The 18514-nt window shown below is 45.8% G+C and overlaps 1 protein-coding gene and 1 long non-coding RNA gene across 28 annotated transcripts in view; one reads left to right on the top strand and one right to left on the bottom strand.

Annotated features, from left to right (window-relative positions):
• The window catches only part of LOC143443870 (uncharacterized), a 45736-nt gene extending 36787 nt beyond the window's left edge, over positions 1-8949 (bottom strand). For both annotated transcript variants that reach the window (XR_013113193.1, XR_013113192.1), the window contains exon 1: positions 8516-8949. This is a non-coding gene — a long non-coding RNA (uncharacterized LOC143443870). The remainder of the gene's footprint in view (positions 1-8515) is intronic.
• The window catches only part of Myt1l (myelin transcription factor 1 like), a 383678-nt gene that overhangs the window by 352090 nt on the left and 13074 nt on the right, over positions 1-18514 (top strand). For 25 of the 26 annotated variants that reach the window (XM_076942026.1, XM_076942031.1, XM_034514008.2 and 22 more), the window contains 2 exons: positions 3893-3976; positions 5781-6002. In XM_076942026.1, coding sequence (XP_076798141.1) covers positions 3893-3976; positions 5781-6002 — 306 coding nt within the window. The remainder of the gene's footprint in view (positions 1-3892; positions 3977-5780; positions 6003-18514) is intronic. The other variant, XM_076942036.1, reaches the window with a different exon arrangement.

Below are 18514 nucleotides of genomic sequence, written 5' to 3'. Positions count from 1 at the left end.
TCTTCCCACTGTCCTCTGATGGGCCTGTGAGGCTTTCACAATCTGCAGTCATCAGCTGACTTTGTCTTGGAATTCTTGATCATTTCCTCAGCTTCTTAAGGATCTTCTGTGCTCTCTGACCATCCTTCATAAGAGCCTCTTCATCTGCAGGGGGGTTGATGTTTGTTTGTTTGTTTGTTTCTGAACACAGTGGTGCAGTGGCTTCAGAATGCTCCTACTGCACAGGCTTACAGGGCTTTCCCTTATTCTCTGATTGAGCCCTCCATTTGCCTTTTCAGCAGGATCATACAATAATAGCAAGACATACCCAAGACCCCTCTGCTCCTACTTTGTGTCTCACAAGGGATTTTTTGCCTCCCGTGTAAGTACTCTAACATCTTAAGGGGCAACTACTAACCTCCCAAAACACAGGACATAGTTTACTGATCAGTTCCTATGTAAGCCTAGTATTGCACTGAGCTTCACACATATATGGTCTCAATGCCTGTGAGATTATTTTACCTTAGTTGAAATGAGGAATTGAGGCTGGAATGCAAATTTGCCATGCTGTCAACTCAGTGTCTTCTCAAGCCCTTTCCTTTTGTTCTTCTGTGATATGAAAGACCCAAGGCTGCAGCCAGAAGACTGGTGATACCTTCCACTGTTTCACTGTGCTCTGAAAAGTCCAGCGAGCGATCCCAGAGGCCTTCCCTGCTATTACAAGAAGCATCACCCCACCCAAAGATAGGGCTAAGGGAGCAGGCTTGCTGTCATTTGGAAGCACAAAGAGAAAGACTTCTTCAAGGGTCACAGAAGGTCCTTCACTAGGGAGCTAAGGAATGCCGACAGAAATCATCACAAGATGGAATCACATCAAGGAATGCTGACAGAAACTCCTCACGTGCTACAGGGAAGCTTTTACCTCACCCAAGGGAGGCTAGCTGAGTAACATTCTGGCCTGGGGGTCACATTTTTTTTTTATCCAGACAGCTCCCAGGTGCTAGCCTCTAGCCCTCTTACCTTACCTGAGCTGGCTAAGACCCACCCTACTCTGTCCCTCTACTCTAAGAAATAAAGTGTTACAACAGTATTTCTAGTTCAAAAAAAAAAAAAAAAAAAGCCTACAACAATTCAGTAAAAGCCCCACATTGACTGCTTTCAATCTGAGGCCCATGCAGCACCTCACTCCACACAGCAGCAAGCACTCAGATGAGAAGAACAAAGGAGGCTGCTGCATTCAGAGGAAAGCAGAAACTCCAACTCAAACTTAACATTCCTCGTAAGGCAGGAGACAGAGCAGCAGGCAAATTTCCAGGACAAGAGCAATCCAAAGGCTTCTGGTTCTTTCTTTGGGGTGGATTTGAGCAGGGAAGTTCATTGTTATGCCAGACAAAACTGGCCTGCTTAAGAAGTTGGCTGTTGCCTAACCCTGGTTTGCTGAGAGATATGAACATCAGTGTGACATGTTGACATCTTCCACCAGAACCTTCTGTGCTTGTCACATGTTTCAAATGTATACAGTAAAAATATAAATATCTAATGAGTCTCTGAGCCAAGAGTGGTGAATTGTGGGAACCACAGTCTCATTTTTGGAAATACTTAGTAATTTATGGCATGATTCCAAATGTCAGCCCAAGATTCCAGAAATTTAGAATTCCACAGATATTTACTGGGCACATACTATATTCTAGAGGTCAAGAAACAGTGATAACTAAGGAAGTTCTATCCTCAAGGGACAACTAATCTATGAGGAAAGAGAGATGTACAAACTTTGGTGGGGCCTTGGGCAGCTCCAGGCAAAAGAGGGAGTTGAATATGGGGATTGGTTTTCAAGATGAGGTGAGTTCTGCATCTTCCAAGCTAGGAATGGTGGCACACTGGTCATTTCCCCAACACAGGACCTTTGAACATGTATGCAACTATATTCAGCACAGAGAAAAGTTAATGTTATAGGAAGGGAAGTGACAGTGGCCCAGACTGAGTGGCTACATCATGATCTGAGTAGTGAAACTGCCAAATAGGATGGGGATGGGTTGTGCTCAAACATGTTGCCTTTAAGATTCTTACAATAAGATGGCTAAACAAGGCAGACTTGAGAGGAAGAAGCAAAGCTTTCTCTCACCAGACAGGAGAAGTCTGCCTTCACTGAAGGAGTCAGTGGAAAGAAAATGCAATATTTAGAGAAGACAGATGGGCCCAGAGGTTGGTGGTAGCTTTCCTTCAAGGAGTTAGGCTTCCCTCAAGGTCAAACACCTACATTTATGTATTTGTCACTATGCTAGAGAGAGAAGGCAACTGGATTCTTGTGGGTGCTGATTTGGACTCTAAGAAAAGACTACAGATGTTGAGGAATTCCTGTACCCGGTTTGGCCTTCTGTTCTCCTGTCCTTCCTAGGTCCCAGGTGCCATGGTCAGAGACATGACCAAGCACTACCAGCAACAGGACTGGCCCTTCAGCAGCATGCCTGATGCCATTCCCAGGCTAGTAAAGTCACCATGAGAATCTCTTGAGTCTATGAAGAATAATAGGTTCATGTCCATGCTTTACAGCAAAAATAGAGAGTATTAAGTCTGATGTTGTAGCTTAGTTGGTAGTGTATTTGCTTAGCATACACAGATCTCTAATTTCAGTACTCAGCAATACATAAAATCAGGTGAGATAGTCCATGCTGCCTGAAATCTCAGGATCACAGTACTGACAAGGTAGAGATATAAGAATGATAAATTCAAGATCATCACAGGCTACAAACTAAATTGATGCCAGCCTGAGGGGGTGTGTGTGTGTATGTGTGTGAAATATCTTGTGAAACAAGAGAAAAGCAAAAACAAAAAGAAGAGAGTACTGAGTCACTGGAAGTCCTTCACAATGGCCTTGAGAGCTTTGGGGTTCAGCTGGGCACATAAATCCCTGTGCTTCCTGAATGCATCTTTCCAGTTGTACTGCTACACTCAGCAAATACTTGACAATCACAGGCTCTGTGAAAGGCCTTTGAGTAGGTGTTAAAGAACCAAATGAATACAAGGTCGCTCACACATCCTTGGGACCAGCCTCTTAGAGGAACCTTTGGTGGAGGGACAGGTGAACAAGAGAAAGACAAGAGCTTCTTTGTAGATGTGACTTTTGCGTAGGCCAAGTTCATGAGAAGGATGTCAGATAAAGCATATGGAAGGTTGAAAAGAAAGTGAAGGTCCAGGGAAGAAAGCCATCACGTGGCACTGAGCTAGAGGTGACAGAGGAGTGAGTTGAGACAGTTGAGGCAGAATCACAGCTATGCATGGGCCAAAGCCCACACTGTGTGTCTCAGCACAAGGTGTGGGAGAGAGATACTGAGAGGGGTCCTAGCATCTGAACATTCCTTGGGAGAATCTCCAAAGCCTCTATGTCCAAAACCTAGAACATAAACAAGCATGTTCAGACTTTAGCATCCCTTCTGCAGATGTAACCAGAAGGCCATACTTGAGTGAGGTGGACTGGCTCCCAGCACACCTGTGCTGCAGGGCTCTTCACAGCATCAAAAAGAGCCTGACTGACTGCCCTTCACATCACCTCACCATTTGTCCTCTTCCTCTCTTCTTTCCTCCCTCCCTTCCTCTTCACCATTCCACATTCATCCACAGAATCTTCATCATCTCTTCTGATCAGTTCTTGCTGTTCCCATTCTTCAAGCTGGCTACTCCCCATGTCTACAGCACCTAGTCCACCCAAGGCTCTTAACCTTCTTGAGAGGGAACTGACAAAGAGTACAAAGACATTGAGAGGACATAGGGGCTATGTCCAGAATGGACCCCCCCAAACACACACTACATTTTATTTACCCCCAATTCCCAGGCTACAGAGGGACTCAGATCACTGGTGAGGAAGTTTTACCCAAGTATCAGTGTTCTGTATCTCTGAAACCTGTCTCTCCTTCAGCCTTTCTGGGTGCCCAAGAGCAAAGAAGAGTGGCATCCGGATAGCACAGAGCAAAGAGGACAAGGAAGACCAGGAGCCAATCAGGTACGGGGCGGCCAGCAAGGTACACACCCACTCAACAACCATGAGAAAGGGGGCTAGCAGGTTCTAGAAGGCATCTGCCGAGATTTAACTAAGTAACTAGGCCGGATGAACCTAAACCAAACTGCATCTGCTAACTTGCCTCGAAGTTACAGGTGTCCAGCCACAAGTGATGTTTGCAGTGACCCAAATCTCAAGAAACACTCCTGTCCCCAGAACATATATATACTGGTGAGCTCAAACATAACACTAAAAGCAGATTCCCTGCCAGCATGCAGCTTGTTAAGACCAGCAGAAGTGCCTTTCCCCTCCCTGAGGCATGCTTGGGAGGGAGCTACCTTGCAGCTTCTTCTGCAGCCCAAAGGGCTGGTAGCTCTGCCTGCATTTCATTCTCATCTTCTATTCTGCTTTCCCTCCCTCCCAGGGCTCCAAACCTCACATGATAAACCTGGTAGGTCTGTATCAAATTTCAGTATAAGTACTTTTAGAGATAAGTTTTAACCCAAATAAAAATCAATGAAGGCATAGGTCATTAGGATAAACTAAAAGTTATCACAATAAAAAGAAGCATCTAAACTTTGCTATTCAAAACGAAAGGTGGGTTAATATAGCTTAGTTGTTAGAGTGTTTGTCTAGTATGTTTGAGGCTCAAAACTCAGCACTGCATAAATGAGATTAGGTGATGCAGACATGTAAGATGAAGACAAGAGAGTCAGAAGTTCTATGTCATTGTCAGCTATATAGCTAGTTCTTCAAGCCAGCCCAGGCTATGAGACCCTGTCAAAAGAAAGAAAGGAAGGAGGGAGGGATGGAGGGAGGGAATGAGGGAGGGGAAGGAAGGAAGGAAGGGATGAAGGAAGAAAGGAAGAAAGGAAGGAAGGAAGGAAGGAAGGAAGGAAGGAAGGAGACAAAAGGGGGAGGGAGCAAAGGAGGGAGCAAGGGATGGTAGGGGAGAGAGAAGGAGGAAGATAGGAAGGGAGGGAGGGAGAGAGAGGGGGAAGGAAGGAAGGAGGGAGGGAGAAAGAAAGGAGGGAGAGAGGAGGAAAAGAGGAAGGAAGGGAGGGAGAAAATGCAAGCAGACACACAGCCCTGGGCAGCAGAGGTCAGGGAGTCAGCCTCACCCTTCTCTGAGGCATACTGGGACACTGCTGAGTCTGGGCTCCTTCCATACAAGCAGTCAGCAGTGCAGTCCCTGGTGGGGACCTAAGTCTCCTCTGCACTTTCCACTCTAGAGCCACACATGCTGCTCCTGAGGTATTCCATCTCAGCTGACTAAAAGGATACTTTGTGTCCCCCAAGAGCACAACCACATAGGCACTTCCTAACCCTGAGAGAGTGCTGCTCGATGAGCCTGCCTTTTGTTAACATAAATAACTGAACTCCTACACTGACACATTGACTTGGCGTTTCACCACCAGAAATTCTGTCCAAAAATTGCATTTTTTGCAAACACCTGTATCTCACCAGAGCTCCTTGTGAGAGAGCCATCATATCTTCTAAATCACAGGACATAGTCCCTTGAGCTGCTGGTCTATCCCTAGTGTCCATTTCTAAAAGGGTGAAATGCCACATGTCACCACTAGATGGTGTTTTGTTGTTCTGCTCCTCTTGCCACCTAAGATCACGGGCATGTGCCACCACATTTGGCTCTCCCTGTATCCTTCTTGACTTCTTTTCTCCTGTCCAGGAGAGCATGGATGGTTTCGGTTTGTTTTGTTTTGTTTTTCCTCCGTGTGGGGTAACTATTGCAGAGTCCATGATGCTCAAGATAACAACAATGAAGTTTTGCTTCCTATCTGTTGTCCAGGTGTCCAGTACCTGGCTGTGACGGTCAGGGACACATCACTGGGAAGTATGCGTCCCACCGCAGCGCCTCGGGGTGCCCCTTGGCGGCCAAGAGGCAGAAGGATGGATACCTCAATGGCTCCCAGTTCTCCTGGAAGTCCGTCAAGACGGAGGGCATGTCCTGCCCTACACCTGGGTGTGACGGGTCAGGACATGTCAGTGGCAGCTTCCTCACACACCGCAGGTGAGTCCTTCTGTATGTGCCCAGCACACTTTTAAGCTACAGTGGCTAACTCTGGAGGTAACAAGTTTTTCCTTCTCCTTCAACATCCAGGATAAAAAAAGCCAAGACCAAAACTTGGCTTTTGTTAGTTGGATACCAAACTAACAAAATGTGGAGATCTGGGGAAAGATATACGAAATTGCAAATTTATCTCAAAAGCACAGCCACTTCAGTTGTGTCTACCTACTAGGACCATGGTTTTATTTCTTCTTTCTTCCTTCCTTCCTTTCTTTCAAATCAGGATTCACAGTAAAAAAGCAGACTTTATCTTACAAAACCCCCAGGAACATACATAGATATCTGTAGTTTTGCTTAGAATTCCAAAGTAGCCCCCTCCTGGGAAAAGAGACTGGTGTTTTTCACCAGCAGGTATCAGGACAGCAACAGTGGCCTTGTAGTAGGTCCCTGTCAGATACATGAGAAAACTCCCAGGAGATTCTGTCAACCCCATCCATTTTTATTTGTTTAATTTAAATAGAAACATGATTCAATTATTATGAAAAAGGCCTGTTCTGTGGCATGTCCTGGGTTCTTTGGGAAAGTAACGGGTCTCAATGGTAGCCAGACTCACAGGAAAACCAGCAGGAGCCATTAACCTTGGTGTCTGAGTGTCAGGGACCCACACTGCACAGTATCAATGCCTGCCCTTTAGGGACAAGTCACTGTAGTTCCCTTGCTGATGCTCTATGATGGATCCTGCGTGCAAGTGTGCACACACACAACTGGTTCTGTATAAAACTACCTCAAATAAGAAGCAGGCATTGATATGCAGGCCAAAGAAGTAATGTTTCCTTTGAGAGTATATGACACAGAACCTAAACATTTGAAGTATTTTTTGTTATTGAGCAAATTGACTCAGTGGATAAAAACACTTGCTGTGCAGGCATGAAGACCTGACTTTGAATCACAACACCTGTGTAACAAGCAAAGCCTGTTCCAGGGTGTGTGTTTGTCTATGTGTGTATGCACATGTGTGGTGTGTGTGTTCTCACTTGTGTATATGTGAGTGTGGTAACTCTGGCAATGAGGGGCTCATCACTGGGGCCTGTTTACTGTCAGCCTATCTAAACTCCCTGAGCTCCAGGTCCAGGGAAAGACCCTGCTTCAGAGTAACAAGGTGGAGAGTGATGAGTGATGGAGTGGGGCATCCAGTGTCCTCTGTCCTCTGCCTCTGTGTACTCTCAGGTATGGAGAGAGAGAGAGAGAGAGAGAGAGAGAGAGAGACAGAGAGACAGAGAGACAGAGAGACAGAGAGACAGAGAGACAGAGAGAGAGGGGGGAGACAGACTGCTCAGGTAGAAAAGCTCAATGGCCTAATACTAAAAGGGAGGAAAAAGGAGGGGCGGTCTTTCCCAAACTAGACTTAGCCAACTACCTTCCAAGGCTCCAAGACTAGTGGCTCTTGCTTTCTCTCAGAATTGTTCTTTTACAACAATATGTCTATATAAAGTACACCTACAACCAGGCCTGGGCAGCTAGTTCTCCTGTTCATACAAACAGGGTCTTGTGTAGATACAAGAAGACCCATCTGTTCACAGCATGCCTGGAGCCAACAGATATCAGGACAATAACCCTGGTTGCGCCCAGCTGCCTCCCCTCTCCAGGGCCAGCCTCTCCCACCAGTTACCACCACCTACTACCCTTAGATTCAAATACTGTAAAGAAGGCTGAGGACACTTCCGTCTTCAAACATCTATGTGTAAGTGTGTCTGGTGGTGTGTCAGCAACACTGCAGGATCCAGTCTCCAGCAGTGGTATGTTGTAGATATTTAGTTAGCTCTATTAGTTCTTAATATAACCTGGCCAGCCCCCCGATAATAGAGACTGAGTCCTATAGATTTATTTAATCAGCTTTAGCACAATTACTGGGAAATTATTGCTAGTCAATTTTTCTGTGTGCTAGACCGGCTAATTCCCAGCTGTGCTCCCCAAGTTATTTGCTGTTTGAATTCTGGGCTACCATTTGCTCCATCAGACTGTCCTCAGAACAAACTTCTTTTGGCCACGTGCTCATGGTCCATCTTCTCTCATGGTACCCTCTTCCTCTCTCTGTCTTTCTTCTCCCCTTCTTTCACCCCCCACCATGGTCCTTACCTGGGACCCCTGGCCTGGTAACCAAAACCCCCATCTACCTCTGTTTTCTCCAGTAATTGGCTGTAGCCACTGTTATTTAACTAGTCTACCTGAGATGAGAAGATTGGCGAGCAAAGTTTATGCATCATTTGGTATACACGAGAATGTTCTCCTTGGATAGCAACCAGATCTTGGGGGCCAGTATTTAGCATTTGAATACATAGCAGCAGCAGACCAATCCTCAACAGTGGTATATTTATAAAATTCAGACAGCGCCAAAATGCCCTTCTACAAAGTCCCTCATCCCATAACTTCAGCTAATAGTAACATTTTTTAAATGTGAAATGGCCCTTATGTGAATCGCAGCACATTTCTAGCATGGCAAAGACAACGCTCCATACCTTGACTGAAGCTAAGCATCCTTGGTTACAGACTGTCCAGGTTTCACACAGGCCTAAGAAGAGGTGGGACATTCTGTATGGCCCTGCCCCAAGAGGAGCTTCCATTTTAGATCTATCCCTTTTACTTTTAGTAGCAAGTCTGAGGGGTGGCTGGGTGGCGTTAACTCCATTCTCTAAGGCAGCAATTCACTTTGCAGAATAAAATCTAGGCTATACCTGCTGCTCACAGAGTCCTCTCAAGGCTCCTGAAGGAAGGAGGAGCACTGGGGCTCAGACACCATGGAGATGAGAAGCATCCAGGGAAACAGCCTACCCACTTCTCCCCAGAGTGTCTGCTGTGAGGCCAACTCCTGCTTGCTCACCACCTCTTCTGAATCTCCCCCTCCAAGGTGCATGTCCTTTGGGAACTCCATGGGGCTCAGCATCTTCTTGCCCCTTCCTCATGGTGCTTCTCTCAACGTATTATTGATGGGGATGGAGCTGTGGTGTAGAAAACAAGGACACGATGGCCACACTGTGGACACTGTGCATGGTGCTTCTCACGTACTCTGTGACATGCTCACTTTCACCTTGCTCTTTTTCCACAGGGGGCTTGTCCTCATGAGCCCATCTGTGGTCAGAACATCTGACTGTTATAGTTAATGCCATTGGCGGGGCCAAGGGGTCATCTGTGTTCTGAGAACGACTCTAGGTTGTTGGTCACATGATTCCTAAGACTTCTGAATGGTAGTGAATTTGTGATGGTCATTGTCAAAGCCTCTAACATGAGCCTCTCTGAGTCTTTAGGCTATCCTTAGAGACAAAAGGGAAACCCCCAAAAGAAAGTTAGGAGATAATACAGTAATGGCAGTGTTATCAGATATCGATGAAGAAACTCATAGTTTTATAGAGTAGGAGACGCAGCTTATATGGGACATAAAAATGATTTTCACTGTCCCTGGCAACCTTAGAGCCCAGCCCTAGCAGGAGAACCAGCCAGACCATGGTGTAATACATTATTGTATACATTAAGTAAGCTTCATCAAACAAGCATTCGAAAGTTCACCAGGGCCAAGTGGCATGCAGGGCAGAGCAGTAAGACATGGACTCAAGGACCCACCTCAAAGCCACCTATGAAGGTCCCAGACTCAGGGAAGGTAGATTGGGGTACATGCAAAGAAAAGGAAGAGCACAAGTCAGCTTGAAGTGGGGAGCCTGAGTGGAGACCATGGAAGCTCCCTGGAAAACCCAGGCATTTGAGAACTCTGCCTCACCAGGAAATGTTGGCCTGCAGGCCCCCACCCCTTCTGAACAACAAATGGTGCATCAGCCACTTACTTCACACAGGGACATAAGTGGAGAGGCTTCAACAGAAGAGCCAATGGAGTTCAGGTGTGACCTGCAAAGCTGAATCTCAAGGTATGCTCTCCAGAGAAGAGAAGATTAGACTAAGAGGAGTATAGTTATGCAGCAACAGGGTAACCCTGGCTCTAAAGAGAGAGGTCTCATCCCCAGGGAATGTGTAAGCCAGAATGAAGGCAGAAAATGGAAGAGGTGCCAGTAGGAAGAAGAAATTATCTTGAGGGCTTTAAATGAAGCCTAGATTGTGTAGTTCCATGGAAGGCACAGAGGACTAGCAAAGGGATGGGAGGCAGGAGAAATGAGGGATGCTGAAGAAGAGGCTGTGGGCAACACAGCAGGACTGAGAAGACACAGAGCACAGGACACCGAAATGAACTAAGTTTTAAAGTTGAGCATATTGGTGCGCAATTGTAACAAAATGTTAAACGACAAAAAACATTTTGTTCGCAATGGAGTTGAAGCCTGAAATTGAAATTGAGCCATTGCCTTGGGGGATGCTGGTGAGAGCCATTTCCTGGATTGCATTGTCTTCACAGGGTAGAAAGAGAGTGTAAGTCCTCTTTTTATAACACTAATCTTATCAGGCCAGGGCCCACCACCTCACCTCATTTAGCCTTAATAGCCTCATTAAAGAGTCTGTATCCTGATAGAGCCCCCATGGAGTAGGTTCCTGGATGTGGACTTTGTGAGTTGGGGAGGTTGGGGATATAGTTCAGTTGGTGCCTCTTTGACTATATAAACTTGGTGTGGTGGTACACTCCTTTAATCCAAGCACTCAGGGGTAAGAGAGAGAGAGAGGAGATCATAAGTTCAGAAGTTCAAGGTTATCCTCAGCTGTATATCAAGTTCAAAACCAACCTAGGATACATAAGACCTTGTCTCAAAAACAAAACTCAGCAACCAAAGTGATATGAACTGGGATAGAGACATGGATCAGTGACTGGAAGTGCATACTGCTCTTGCAGAGAACTGATTTCAGTTCCCAGCAACCACATCAGGTGACTACCACTACATTTAACTCCAGCTCTAGGAGACTCAATACCCTCTTCTGGACTCTGTAGAGACCTGAAGTCTACAGACAATACAATCCAGTAAATGGTTCTTACCAGCAGCCCTCAAGGCAATGGCTCAATTTCAATTTCAGTGCATGCGCGGGCACACATACACACAATATTAAATCTAAATCTTAATTAAAACTGTGAGGCACACAAACACTGAGACTATGAGAGAGGGAAGCTATGGTGTCTTCATCTTAAATGTGTTATCTTGAGATTTTCTGTCACTTGAGAATAGAAGTGTCCACTGGACAGCTAGAACTGGGTAAAAGAGAGATCACTAATAAGATCAATACCTGGTCACACCTAAGTCTGTGGTTTATAAGGAGCAGAAGTAGAATGAAAGAATGGTTCTTGGGACAGCTCTGGAAAACATCTCCTGGATTGTGGGCTGATGAGATCAAGGGTAAGATGCCAAGATCACATCAGCATTGAAATCATCAGAGTCACCAAAAAAAGAGACAGAGATCTGTGTATGCTAAGCATCACAGTATAGGTAGTGAGGACTGAACTCAGGTTGTCTGCAAGAGTAGTATCAATTCCTAACTACTGAGCCATCTCTGCAGCCTGTCATACACTCTCTGGAACAGCTGCATTGTCCTGAGTAGTATAGATGATCTAGAGGAGATTTAAGAGGAAAGGCATAGCTCTGTGGTAGAAAGCTTGCCATATGCTCAAGGCCCAAGGTTCGGTCCTCAGTACCATAGAAAAAGAAGCGGGAAAGAGTTTGGGATGTCATATGTGAATACTCCAGCCTTTCATAAAAAGAAACTATTTTATGAGTGTCCATGTCTGATTGGAGCTTTGAAAATAATCTCCTCAAATACTGAAGGATAAGTATTTGCAAAATAAGTGTCCTTATTTACTGTCACCTCAATCTAATTCCACAGGGAAACTCAGATAGTCTCCAAATTTACAGTTTAGATTCACTCTAAAACCAAATATTTTTGTAAAGCTGATGTTTTCTTTGGAGCAATTGCTCAGTCCTCCCTGGCCTGGGGCTGGGCAGTAAGACCTCTGCAGTCTTTCTAGAGTGTTTATTTGGCTTTCCCAGAACTGGCAACGCAGGCTCCCACTGAGACATTTACTTCTCTCTCCAAATGGCAGACTAGAAGGTAACAGGAGAGCAGGTTTCAGGTGTCTTCAGTGCTTCCAAGGGTTGTTCTATCCACAGCAGAGAGGGTTATGATGGAAGTGGTCTGGGTTATACTGTTTATGGTAGCAGTGGTTTTGGTTGTGTGGTATTTGTCGTGTTGTGCTGCTTGTAGCAATAGTTGTGGTACTCATTACAGTGGTAGTGGTCATGGTTGTGTTGGCTGTTGCAGCGTGGTGATTATTCTGGCTATGATCTTGGTAGACGTAGAAATTGTGGTTATGATGGGTTTTGCCTTATTGTGATTATTATCGGGTTATACCTGATGCCTGCTGTCCATGTCCATACCTGAGCAGTCTCTGCAACAGGGTAACTCTCATTTAGCTGCTCTTCCCATGGATCAAATGCCACTGGAACTTAAGGAAGAAACTGGGAGTATGAGAACACTTTGAAAGAAACCATGTGTGCCACCAGATGGGACTGCACTGATTTCCAAAGGTCACCCAGTGATTGTGCACTGGGAAGTTTCCCTCCATGGCTAGAGTGGACATATCAGAAACTTTGAAGCAGCCCTAAGGGCTCTGGTACCCCCAAGCTTTGTCCTCATAAGTCCTTCTATTCTTGTACAGTTGTCTGATATGGGTACAGTTGTATTAAGGGCCATACTAACTTGATCTAATCCTTAGAGACCCTATTTCCAAATAATGCTCACCACTTGGGATATCAGGTCCCTCTATTTGGAGATCTAGCCATCCAGACACTAAGCCCTATCTGAACCTGAACAAGGAAAGATAAACAGAGGGAACTGCTTTTGCTGTCTGTGAGAGTCGTGTTTAGGGGTAGTCTAGAAAGACCCAGATGAAGACTTGACCAGAGACAAGCTCTTGTTCTGCAGATACTTAGAGCTGCTCTCGGGGCCTCTGGGTCTTGTTGCTGTGTCCTCTGACACTCTGAACATCCTTCTGTGGTCAGTAACTATCCTGCCTTGGATAAAGAGACTCTTTGAGGTCACTGAACCACTTGGACCCATGCAGGGCCATCCTTAGTCCAAGGTGTACAGGTAGTACCTGGCTAAGTACCTGAGTCACACCCCCTTAGAAAAGGGACCAGCTCTGTCAGATGGACACCTCAAGAGAGGAGATACACAAGCTCTTGGACCAGTATATGAAGTTACAGATACATATTGCCCAGCAGAAAGTTTTATATACCGCCTCTATTGAGAATCCTGGTTAGACTCCAAAGACTGATACACATGTACTTGTCCTCACTGAATCTCATGATACCACTAGCATGACCAGTTCTCATAGTGAACATGCAGAACACAGTACAGTACAACCTAAATACAAAGAAAGAGAACACATCCCATCCACTGATGCTGGCACATGCAAAGGAGAGACAAGTTCAGGCTCAGCCTCCTGTTGAACAGCTAAGCTGGGGATATGAAAGTAAGAACTGGACAGAGAAGGAGAACAGAGAAGAGGAAAACAAGAACACATGCTGGCATTCTCCCACACCCATATGCCTCTGAGGGTGTTGAGGTAAAGGCCAGCTGAAAGGGCAGGTGAAGGCTGGGCCACATGCCTCCTGCACCCTGGCAAAGCAGCAGAGAATCCTGGAAACATGTGCTCTGCAGGCTGAAAGCAGCTAAATCTCCATAGAAAGCAGGACCAAGAGTTACAGTGGAGAGGCCCTACCTCCTTCTTGGCCTCAGATTCCAGCTGACCACTCCTATGAATCTGTAGTCTGCCAAGTTCAGTTCTCTCTGGAAAAGGATCCTGGCTCCTTTTCCCACTAAAGCCAGCAAGCAGCCTGGCAAGAGATGCTCATGGTCACTGGCACCTATGAGAGGTGACCAGAGCCAAGAACCACAGCCAGTTAAGCAGAGCGCTGCATTTCTTGACAGACGCTGAGCAAACCAACTCAGAAAGGAGAGGGGAAGTAGAAAACAAACAAACAAACCACACAAAACCAGAAACACCATGGAAACAGAAAAATCTTTTCAAGCTTATCATTTGTCATCAGGTAGGAAAGGATGAAAGGGGTGTAAAAGTATATTGCATTTATAACCCAAGGGGACAGAGGGTAGATTTATCTTTAAAACCTAAGTACAAAGGAAGGATTACATGTAAAGTTAAGATGCCAAATTGAAGGCATAAATTGTAAAGAGATAACACAATGACATAACTATATTTCAGAAGAGTGAATGGTTCCAGAGCATGGGTAACAATCTACTAAAGTGTTCCTGGGGGGAAGGGACCAAAAACAACAGAGAACTGAGAAACTTGAAAGAAAGAATATTACCAAAGAAAGAAAACAAGAAAAGTTCACAGGGTGGAGATCCTGAGCATGTCAGGGGAAAGAAACCAGGAAATGAGGAAAGCACCCAATCATGCTTTCTCAGAGAAATGGCTCCTGTAGGAGATATGGATGGGACCCTGGCACGGAAGGGTTCTTCCACCTGTGGTGGGAAGCTTGGTACATCCATCCAGGCTACACTGACCCTACTGCCTCAGGCTAACTTCTCTCCCTGGGAACCTGTCTCTTCTCAAAGTCTACTGGTGAACTTGTCCCTCACCTCTGCTGAAATCAACTGAGGTGGATGTTGCTCACTCCAGATGTCCTCACAACACATAGTTTTAGGTTAAACAATAAACAGTTGGGAGTTGCAGCCTTTCCACACTGACACAGAACTGACTATCATGTACAAAATTCAGGAAGAGGGGAGGGAGAAGTTAGATGAGAAGGACAGATGGAAGGAAGGAAGGGAAGGGAAGGGAAGGGAAGGGAAGGGAAGGGAAGGGAAGGGAAGGGAAGGGAAGGGAAGGGAAGGGAAGGGAAAGAAGAGGAGAGGAGAGAGGAGAGGATGGGGAAGAAGAAGGAGAAAGGAGAGGAGGGATCAAGAAGGATCAAGAAGGATCAAGAGGGAGAGGAGAGAGATGAAGGGAGAGAAAAAAGGAGAGGATTAATGGGTGGGGAGGGAGGACAAGTGGAAGGAGGAGAGGAGAGGGGAGAAGAGAGGACAGAAGAGGACAGGAGAAGACTCAGAAACATGCTGGGACATTAGAAACAGTGGCATGTCTGCTTCTCAAGCCTCTGGGTGACATTCTCTCCTATACCCACTGTCTCCCCAGACCCCAACCTGCTCCCTCATACCAACAGCCACTGCCCTCTAGGCTTCTTCCATAGCCCTCACCAGGTGCTCTCCATGATAGTGGCAGCAATACAAGGTTTGGAGCACAGCAGATGAATCAGGTCCCCAGCCATCAGCCTCTGCCTGTCTCTATGGCTACATCTGTCACTCTAACACTGGCCATACTCAAACTCAAGGCTACCAAGCTCCATCTCATCCATACCTGTCCTTACTCAGCAACTAAATACTCAAATGAAAACATCTGCCAAATTTTCCATCTCTGTTTGGACAAAGGTGTTAGATCCCAAGTTGGGAGGCAGTGGTCAACCCATTCTGGACTCCACATCGTCTAAGAACCCTGCCAAAATCATTTGTCACTCAGGGAAAGTTCAGACAGCCACAGAGGACAGAGGACTCAAACTGTTGCTTGGCACCTGCTCTACCACAGCATCATGGAGGGACCTGTCAACCACTACTGGCTGCTATCTGTAGGGCTACCTTTTGTCCAGCAAGTGATACTCGGTCTGTTACTGTCAAATGAATAGATGGAGATACAAAATTTAATGACCATACAAGGACCTCTTTTATCTTATTACTGAGCCTCTCTGTAGCCCAGGCTGATCTTGAATTGGATGGAGATCTGCCTGCCTCATGTGTGACTATACCTAACTCCTAGCAAGGTTCTAGACACTCTCGTAGTGTTTCTGTGATCACTGCTGCTCAGTAACTCTACCAATGACCTCTTTGGTGAGCACCGGTCTCTTTAATGTCCCCAAGTTTTAGGAGGAGTATTTGTTTATGAGACTGAGGAGGCTGTCAGGGTTTCCATAGACTGAAAGCTAAGCCACTTAGGGAGCAAGAACTTACGTATGGGTGGTTGGTCACACAGCAAATTCCAAGTACATATCATACAAAATGGTAAAGGCTCCTGGAAGAGAAATGTCTCACATAGACAATGGATGCTGCCTTTCATTTCTGGAAGCCTCTAGAAGTCTGAATTTAGGAGAACCTGGTTTTGCTGAGCAGACCCCTAGTAGACTCATTGCATGCTTCCCTGGGCGTTCTTCCAGATCACATTTTTCGCTTCTCATGATCATGCCCTGCCCACTTTGAACCCTTGAAAGTTTAGATATCTATGTGCAGCTGGAGGTTCTCCAGGAAACCAATGTCCTGGAGAAAGACTGGGGACCCTCCCTCCTCCTTGTGCAGCTACTGAAATCCTTGCTGTATCCTTAAATGATGTCTGGTGCCAGATGTCTGGGACCCCAGGCAAGGAGGAATGGGGGGAATGGACACTGACTGTGGGTTCCCCAGAATTTCTTAATACTGAAACTACAAATCAAAGCTCCAAAGCCACCTGTTTTTATTAGAAAGTGCCTCCACAACAGACTGGGCTCCTTTGCTTGGAAGTTTCTGTGGCACGGAAGCTGCTGTGTGTTCCTTCTTTGAAGCTGGTGGGTGTGTATCCCTCATTATCTGAGGTCCGTCTAACCCACTACTGCTAGGCAAAGAGGAGACTGGGCAAGTAACCAGCAGATGGCAGTATGTCTGCAAGGAATTAGAACACTACCCAGAGGTCTGAGCTAAGCTCAGGGCTCAATTCCAAGTTTGACCCATGAGGAGATGTCCTCATGGGATTGGAATGGCAGGAACTGAATGAGATATTTGAGCAAGATGCAGCATTCTTTGGTTCTGCTGTTTCCTGATACAGTTTCCCAAACTCCCACCCAGGCCTCACCTCCTTATGTAACACTGTTATTTATCCTTCCCGTCAGGTAGATTTATTCACTGAAGTCAGAGAAGCAACATAAAACTGCTATTTCAATAGGACTTCAGTTCAATGTGAGATGGCATTTTTATTTGCCCTTTATTTCTCCTTACAAACGTAAAAAGGAAGATTTTTTTGGAATTCTGGGTGGTGAATACCTGAGAGCTAAACTGAAGCAGCATAGCCCAGAATGCATCTGGCTTTCTCCTGAGAACTGCAAAGAAAGAAGCACTGCCTTGCATTAAGAAATCGGGAGCTCTACTTCAGGAGTCCTTGAACCAGCTTCAGTAGAGCAGAGCTACTGGGAAGCACTTAATGTCTGTTGTGGTAAAACAGTTCTCAGGGTCAGCCCTGAGAACTCACCAGAAAGAGGTTCTGTAATCCTCAATGTAGAGAAAACAGAAGAAACTACAGATATTCTCATGCACAGGATATGTGTGGAACACAGATCAGGTCCCATGAAAGCTGAATTTTAAGGGGGAAATGTCATCTGGTGTCATTTTTTCCCCCATCATTTACTACATGCAATTTTACCAAAGTTTGCAAAAACACTCCTGAAATTCCTGGTGTGGTGTGCTGTTGGTTCAGAAACAGCCTGAGATGCACAGGTGTGATGTCTGGGGATATGATCCCTGAGCTGCAGATATTCTTGAGTTAGAAAAAGCAACCTGAGGAGGGTGGAGACTGTCAGAGGCTTCCTGAAACATATGCTTCTATTTAATAGATAATTAGGTGGGGAAAGTCGGGTGGTCAACACAGAGTGCTGGGGGCAGAAATATAAAACCTGAGAGCATCATGGGTAAATGTAGAAATGCAGAGAGGAATCACCAGTGTGCAGACTTTAAGCTGACAATGTGGATATTTAGAAAACTGGTCTTGAGCTGAAGAAATGATCTCGGGTCCCAGGACAGCACAGGATGTGTGTGGTTTGTTGGATTCAGCCCAAGTAAAGACCCTGAAGTTCCCATTAAGGGACTTACACACATGTGCCCCAAGGGATAGTGACTGAATAACATGTGGCTTAGGATTCATCCTGAGGCAGCAGCCTGGGTACAAAGTAAGTAAGAGAGGCAGGCCTCTGGAACACAGTGTTCCACATTCTGCAACTCTCTGTTTAACTCCTGGCCTCTGAAAATCTGCTACAAGAATAGCCATAGGCTTGCCTGGGAGAAGATAGTAACAGCAATAATTTTTGAGAAGCATGCTCTGTAGGACTGGGCCAGACCTGAGGTTGGAGCAACATGCTATTCTGGAAAGCACAGTCCTGGGAATGTCTGCAGGAGGCTCAACTAGCTTTTCATGCCCACAATCATGCCCAACTTTCCCTGGAAATGGAGATGGGTCCAGGTATACCCTCTTTGGAAAACGTCAGCCCAGAAGCTCTCATTTCAGGCACCTGACTACCACAGACAACTACAGGAATGTGCAGAAGTCACTACAGTCATTAAGCATTATACCCAATCCTAATCTGACCTTAACTCTTCTTTCACAGGTAAACTAGTCGATATAGTCCAGGTAAACTATATAACACATGCCCCTTGATGGATCCTAGCCAACAGCCAACAGAGATCCTACAGACCACACCGTGGCAGAACACTCTTGTCCCTAGGGT

Source organism: Arvicanthis niloticus, chromosome 11, assembly GCF_011762505.2.
Source record: "Arvicanthis niloticus isolate mArvNil1 chromosome 11, mArvNil1.pat.X, whole genome shotgun sequence".
Classification (NCBI taxonomy): Eukaryota; Metazoa; Chordata; class Mammalia; order Rodentia; family Muridae; genus Arvicanthis; species Arvicanthis niloticus.
The sequence above is the reverse complement of the archived record's forward strand: the minus strand, read 5'-3'. Positions and strand labels throughout refer to the sequence as shown.